This window comes from Leptonychotes weddellii, chromosome 10 (genome assembly GCF_054177405.1).
Source record: "Leptonychotes weddellii isolate Sample4059 chromosome 10, ASM5417740v2, whole genome shotgun sequence".
Lineage (NCBI taxonomy): Eukaryota > Metazoa > Chordata > Mammalia > Carnivora > Phocidae > Leptonychotes > Leptonychotes weddellii.
In genome coordinates this window covers 50,224,266-50,231,441 of record NC_138378.1, presented here as the reverse complement: position 1 = coordinate 50,231,441, position 7,176 = coordinate 50,224,266, and the positions used below count along the sequence as shown (strand labels likewise).

General features: G+C 36.7%; 1 protein-coding gene, 1 long non-coding RNA gene and 1 other non-coding gene across 7 annotated transcripts in view; all 3 read right to left on the bottom strand.

Annotated features, from left to right (window-relative positions):
• LOC145723874 (uncharacterized) overlaps nucleotides 1-7,176 on the bottom strand; it is a 114,865-nt gene that overhangs the window by 18,169 nt on the left and 89,520 nt on the right. The window lies entirely within an intron of this gene.
• RNF149 (ring finger protein 149) overlaps nucleotides 1-7,176 on the bottom strand; it is a 34,324-nt gene that overhangs the window by 2,138 nt on the left and 25,010 nt on the right. For 2 of the 5 annotated variants that reach the window (XM_081833397.1, XM_081833398.1), the window contains exons 7-8: nucleotides 2,390-4,664; nucleotides 449-580 (exon numbers count right to left, since the gene is read on the bottom strand). In XM_081833397.1, coding sequence (XP_081689523.1) covers nucleotides 4,621-4,664 — 44 coding nt within the window. In that variant the 3' untranslated portion in view covers nucleotides 449-580; nucleotides 2,390-4,620. The remainder of the gene's footprint in view (nucleotides 1-448; nucleotides 581-2,389; nucleotides 4,665-7,176) is intronic. The other 3 variants (XM_081833399.1, XM_081833400.1, XM_006734411.3) reach the window with 2 other exon arrangements.
• On the bottom strand, nucleotides 2,201-2,315 carry LOC115941318 (small nucleolar RNA SNORD89). The gene has a single exon (XR_004076084.1). It is a non-coding gene; the product is annotated as a small nucleolar RNA SNORD89 (small nucleolar RNA).

The window sequence follows — 7,176 nt, the reverse complement described above, 5'->3', positions numbered from 1 at the left end:
GAAATCACCAAGGTACAAAATTTTGGAAAACATGGCACTAAATAGACTGTGGAAAAGGACACAATGTTGACAGTTTGAGCTGAAACAAGAAGGCAAAGTGTCCTCTTGTTCAACTTCAACTGGAAAAGTGTGTCTGGTGCCTCAAAATTTTCAACACATTGTATGGGTACGTGTCCACCACAACTGCAAAAGTACCACACATCCTGATTTTGGGGTTACAGATAAATTTACAAACATGGACTCTGCAAATAAAGAGATTGACTACTGCTAATCATTTCACGATCACACTATTGGTGTTTACTTGAAAGAGGGAAGATTTTAAAGTAACTTACAAAGGACAGTAGTAATATTTAGGGAACATTTTATAAAAAAGAAAAGTCAGGTTTACATTTACAACACCAGCAAAAGGTTCTTCATTAAACATGTTTAAAAGTAGAAGAAAGTTTACCTGAAATAAGTTATAATCCTGGGATTCAGTAACTAATCACCTTTTAAGTGTAGCTCAATATACTGCCATGACACATCTTGAATTCTCTGGATTTTCTAGTTCCAGTTTCTAGCTGTAAAATCTTCAACTCATCTGTTAAGAAGACAGCACTAAGTTACATCTTAGAGTAGGAAGAAAAGATACTTCAAAAAAGAAAATAATTGGGATCCTAAGCTATAACTATTTCAAATAATTCTCTTTAACAGTGTTTACACATTTAAACAACTTTAAAGAAATGGTTATCACTTACCTTACACAGTACACATTTTCACAAATTTTTTTTTTCTTTGAAGATTTATTTTCAGAGAGAGAGCAGGGGAGGGACAGAAAGTCTTACGCAGACTCCCCGCTGAACAGGGAGCCCAACATGGGGCTAGATTTCACACCCTGAGATCATGACCTGAGCTGAAATAAAGAGTCAGACACTCAACTGACTGAGCAGCCCAGGCGCCCCCATTTCCACAAACTTTTTAAGCAGCATGTACCACTACTTAATACATTCTGTAATGATTCAGATTCCCAGGAAGAACAATGGATCCCGTACCTATTTAAAAAAAAAAATTTTTTTTTAAAGTAGGCTCCATACCTGGTGTGGAGCCCAACATGGGGCTTGAACTTACAACTTTGAGATTGAGACCTGAGCTGAGCTCAAGAATCGGACACTTAACCAACTGAGCCACCCAGGCGTTCCTCATGTACCTGTTTTAAATACTCTGAGTAATAGCACTTTAAGAGAACATTTTAAGGATATCTGGAAAATTAATGCATGGGAAGAACATTTTGCTGGTTTCACTTTAATCTGTTCTTTTTATGCAATCACTACTGTTCTAATCGGGAAATCCCTTAAGATGCTTCCAAAAGCACAATCCTGGGATCCAATACCTACGTAGTCAAGCCCACAGTAAGTACTGGGATTCACAGGTTTCTCAGCCCATAATATACAAGCTTACACCTCAACAAAAAGAAGACACTGACTTTTATTCCTAAATTAATGTGATGCACCTACCTTTTTCAATTTATAACTTATTTTATACTTTGCTCTTAGGATAAGGGCAAATCTCTAGCTGCATGGCTATTGATAAGGACATTATAGAAATTTCACTTTAGTAACTAGGATTACACGTTAGCATTTTTAAAGTGAAATGCTTGTCTTTTTAAAACTTCAAAAACCAAAATTAACTGGGAAAGGCGTAGGTGGCTTTTCTAATTGGTTGTTGCATCACAGAAGCACAGCGTATGTTACACACAAGACTCACTTTGGTTCAGGCCAGCACCCTGTGCTTTGTAAATCACAAAACAGGGTTTGCGCTGAGCTCAAAGAAACTGCTTTTGACCAAACATGTAATTACCTCAAGTTCTAGTTAGTAACAGACACATACTGACTTAATCTCAGCTTTCACTGAGCAAATAAACTTTAATGTTCTCAAAAGAAGAGACTTGCCAATTAAGCTATCCTCTTGGGGAATTTGGTTACACTAGGTATTTCAGTCAAGTGGGAACACACCTGTTCTTGAATGTCTATTATTGTTTTATGGTTCTAGCAGTCCTTGATTCAGCAAGTATACTGTAAACTATCTAGAAAGGTATTTACTACTCATTTAAGGCCCGATGTCTCAGATTCACTGATTATTTTTTCTTAAAAAGATCTGAGCTCTTTTTGGGAAGACCCCTCTTGGAAAGCCGGCCCAAGTGCAAAGCTTCAATCCTGATGTTACTGAGGTCAGACCAGTGGTTCGCTTCAGGAGATTTTGTCATTGTGCACCCCACAGAGAGCAAACTGCTGATGGGCACACTGCAATTCGGCCTTTTATTGTCATCACTCCTCAGTGACTGCAGGGAACAATCTCTCAGGAAAGGTTTTATATACTGAAGATCCCCAAAAAGTCAGCAAGCAAGGTTTACCTGCCGAAGGTGCTGTGTTTTTGTCTCTCCTGGCCTTTGTGGTTTTCTGGTGGGAAACCCAGAAGCAGCACCAGCAGGCAGCGGACGACAGAGTGCTTCAAGTGAAGTTCAGGGCCAAATTGCTTCCTTCACACACCGCCTGTGACTTTGAGAGTTAAAAATACATATATTGTTTCTACACTATTTGTAAACAAATGGCTCTTATGACAACTGTTAGAAGGAAAATGACAACTGCCATAAGTAGTATGACTAACCTTAACCAAACCTCTCTGGTTTACTCTTCCTTCCTTACATTCCCCATTATTCTGAGTAGCATTTCATCAATTTTATGTCTCAGCAAAAATTCTGCTAATATTTGACCCTTCTCTATCATATTTATTTCTATCTAAAAAAAAAAAGCAAAGGAAACTTTCAAAGTGTTGCAGTTTTCTATTTTCTCTTGATAATGCCTTTCTCTGCTATGGAAGAGATGTTTCTAGAGATGAGACCAGACCACTACAATTCTTCCAATCTCTTCTATTTATAGTTTAGTGTTCAAACTTTTTAATTAAGGAAAGCTATGTCTGATAGCTGCTAATTAAGAAATCACACTTCTGTAATTATCAAAAACAATTTACCTTGATCTGTCATAGTATTCTTTTTAAAAGTCTGCTTCAATGGATACTGTAAAGAATTATTAAAGTATTTCTCCCAAGTATGTATCTTAAAATACAAAGAGCACAAAAATCTACTTGGTACAGAATCAAGGACATACTTTCCTATTCTCAAAGAACCATAGAAGGCAGATTTCAAAGATAATGGCTATTATGGAAACCTACTCTGAGGCTGTTAACATGAGAGCTCAAAGTAAAACAAATTTTGTTTCATTCAGTAGCTCCTCATATTGAATCTGGCCAGAGTTTACTTCAGTAAAGTGGAAAAAAAAAAAAAAGGTAAAGTAAAACTCACCAAGTGTTTCACTATGAGTGGCTAGAATCCAGGTGCAACAAATAGTTTGAAAAAAATAAGCTATACACAATTTAGATGCAGCTGTAAGAATAAATTCTTTAAATTTTTTAAAATTCTATTTTTCTCAATAGACATTTATTTTTACTCACAAAATAAAGATATACACAGCAACTAGCTTAGAAGCAACAAAGGACAACAATTTCAAGTTAAGAAATAACTTTCCCTCACCCTCCTCAACCTCCACCTACAAGAAGGGAGAGAAGAGTATGTGTATGCTTAATCATTTTAGAAAACCTAAGAGCACGGTCACCAAAAGCTTTACATTAACCTGATCCTTTCACCTATAAGAACAGCCAAGATTTTAAAAAGGATAGATGATGACACAAGGTCATGACCATTATGTCTGCTTTAAATCAATCAGGAAAACTGGTTGCTTATTTTGTAACAATGACAATCAAAATTCTCCATCTATCACCTTTTTAATTGTAAAGATTAAATTGTAGTTGGAACCAACACATTCATCATTTACAAAAAAAAGTCTGCCTACTCGATTTCCTTAAGGCAATGAAAAATTTATTGCTCATGTGTGATGCAGAATCTTAGCTTCCTTTATTTGTAGAAAAAAATGGATAAATTTCCCTCTCCTTTAAGGTGTCAAATGAAATTAGGAATTAAAAAGGAAAAATGCAAATCCTAAAGTCATCTAGTGCTTTTCCTATAATTCCGAAGAGAAAACAATTAAGAAGTCTTCTTAGGTTTCAAAGTCTCTAGATGATGACATGGAGGTTCAAGAAAGCTATAAATTTCTCCCATCTCATTCACAGGTTTAATGTTCTAGAAAAGTCTTTCCTCCAGGGAAAACTCGTGATCACTGAATTATACAATTCCATTTCTACTAGTCTAAATTCAGTTGCTCAGTCTAAAGATCCTTGAGAAACAAAATTAATCCTGTTTTTACAGTACTGTAGCAGCTAGTCTACTATTCAGAAACACCCCCCACCTGTCCCCTTTAGAGTGCCTTCCTAGTGGTCTCTGTAATAGTCCAAAGCAACATACTGTTTATCATAAATGATATATTTTAGTAGATAAATATATTACGACTATTCAAAATGTCTCTTTAAGAATAAAATATCTTAGCCCTTTGTCTATCAAATCAGAACCCGAAAGGTAAAAGAATGTACATTATTTTCAAATATACAAACTATGTGCTGAAGTTAAAAAAAAAAAAAAGTCCTTTAATTCAAGCCAAAGCTCTGTCCGTGATGTGGTCATCAGGATGTGCGCTAGGAGATGGGTTCTCCACGTTGAAGGTCACTCCTGCCCGTTTCTACGACGAAGCAACAAAACCAATGTTAGTCACTTAGCATACTCTAAATTTTAATTACATAAACACTGTGACCACTTAGAGGCTATAATTCAAGAAACAAATAACAGAAAAATTTAAATAAAACTTACATGTAAAAATGGCAACCCATTCCATTAAGTCATGAAAAATATACAAACATCTTCCTCACGTATATGGTATGAGAGGTTTTCTAGTATTAGCCTAACCAACATTACTCTGATTAGCATGGGACTATAAAGAAAAGACAGTCTTAGTTGGTGGTATTAATGCATGTTTTTAAAAGTAAACCAGAGAGCTATGACAATGACCATGATGATGGGGTCAGCGTCACTGCCCATGAAAACCGCAAACATTTACTGGATTATGTATGTGACCCAATGTTATTATGCTCATTTTACAGATGATTAAGCACAGGCACAGAGAGGTTAAGCTATCTTGGAAGAGCAATAGGTATTCAACACCAGACAGACTGGTATTACGAGGAAGAGTAGCACAAAATAATTTCAGCACAGAGGTTTCTTACAATAATAGAATACTTCCTTAAATACAAAACCGAATATCTGAACTCACCTACAGTCAGAGCCAAGGTCAACTGGACAACAGAAGGAGCACTCACCAGGGAAATACTCTCTGGTGAGTAGTCTACCGTTAATAACTTCCATGTTTTATTTCTAGTTGCTCCTAAGAGCCCAGTAAATGTTTTCTCAACTTTAAGTGAAGCCACATTTTATTCTGGAAGTACTAATGTCTGCTTAAAAAAACTGATTTCTCTAATTTAATATTTCTCAAATTATATTGGTAAAGTGATAAAGTAGAAAGAACATTATCATTTAAATTACCTGTCAACTTACTGGTGAACAAATACTTGGAAATTTAAGGAAAAAAAAAGGACAAAAAAAGAAAATAGAAACCAAGGTATGGGGATAGGGCCCAGCTTCGTCAGAAGGCATCTAACATTCTGTTGTTTTATAACCTAGCTTCTTTTCCCACCTTTATTTCTATGCACTATTTCACATGATATCATCTTAGTTCTGAGAGGGGAGAGATGCTGATCAACTAATGTACGACAGGTAACAAGAATGCAGGAAAACATGGGGGACTGCTTTTGAAGGACATTTAGTCAGGATAAGAGTCCTTACCAGTTTTTAATTATCTCAAGGGTAGTCAAGTACTACAGAAAGGAAATTTAGTTTCTTTTCTGGAGACTGAAGGCAATGGCCAAAAATTACACTGGCATGCACTTGGGCTCAATTTGATGGAATCCCTGAGGTGGTTCAATCCCAGCAGGAGGCCAGGGAGCTAGTTAGGAGAATGCCCTTCCCACCTTCTAATGCTCTGAAATGGATGCTCCCCTTCTCTTCCACAATGTGGTCTTTTCCCTCTGATACCAGTTTAAAACCTAAGTTCTAATACTTCCAGCTATCTTTGCCTCACAGATCTTAAACATGTCAAACACAAAACTAATTCAGTTTGAATATCACTAATTTGGAAAGTATGTGTCCTCTTCCCGTATGGCAAAATTCAAAATTAGAAGCATCAATTTTTTTTTTTTAAAGATTTTATTTATTTGAGAGAGAGAGAATGAGAGAGAGAGCACATGAGAGGGGGGAGGGGCAGAGGGAGAAGCAGACTCCCTGCCAAGCAGGGAGCCCGATGCGGGACTTGATCCAGGGACTCCAGGATCATGACCTGAGCCGAAGGCAGTCACTTAACCAACTGAGCCACCCAGGCGCCCCAGAAGCATCAATTCTTCCCAGTTAAAATAATATGTAAATTTATTCGATTATAATAAAAATTCTAATGGGATTTTTCTTTCACTTGGCAAATAATATGATTATTTTTTTTTTAGAAAATGCAGAATAGTCAGATTTTTTTAAATTCAAGATGAAGGGATTTGCCTTGCCAATATCAAAATGTATTCATAATTATTATTCACTAAATTATTAGTCACTAAAATAATTATAATTCACTAAATGTTGGGACAACTGGTTAAACTTTGGGGAAAAACAGGTTAAATCTTCTCTTAAACCATACGGATTAAAGATTTAAAGGTAATGAAATACAAACCCACAAATATTAACAAGATATGGGTTAATATACTTAGATTCTGAGATAAGGAAAACCTTCCAAAGTTAGCATGCTATCAAAGGCAGAATCGTGAGAGAATATGTTGGACTAGAGAAAAATGACACATTTCTGCTTACAAAATACATCAACCAGGAGAAGCAAGATGGCAGAGGAGTAGGAGACCTAAATTTCGTCTGGTCCCAGGAATTCAGCTGGATAGGGATCAAACCATTCTGAACACCTACGAACTCAACAGGAGATCGAAGAAAAGAATAGCAGCAACTCTCTGAACAGAAAACGAACACTTTCTGGAAGGTAGGACGTGCGGAGAAGTGAATCTGAGGCGGTATTTGGGAGGACAGATGGCGGGGGAGGGGGCTTCCGTCGGCTGCTTCTGGCAAGTGATAGAGCCCCGGAGCACAAAATC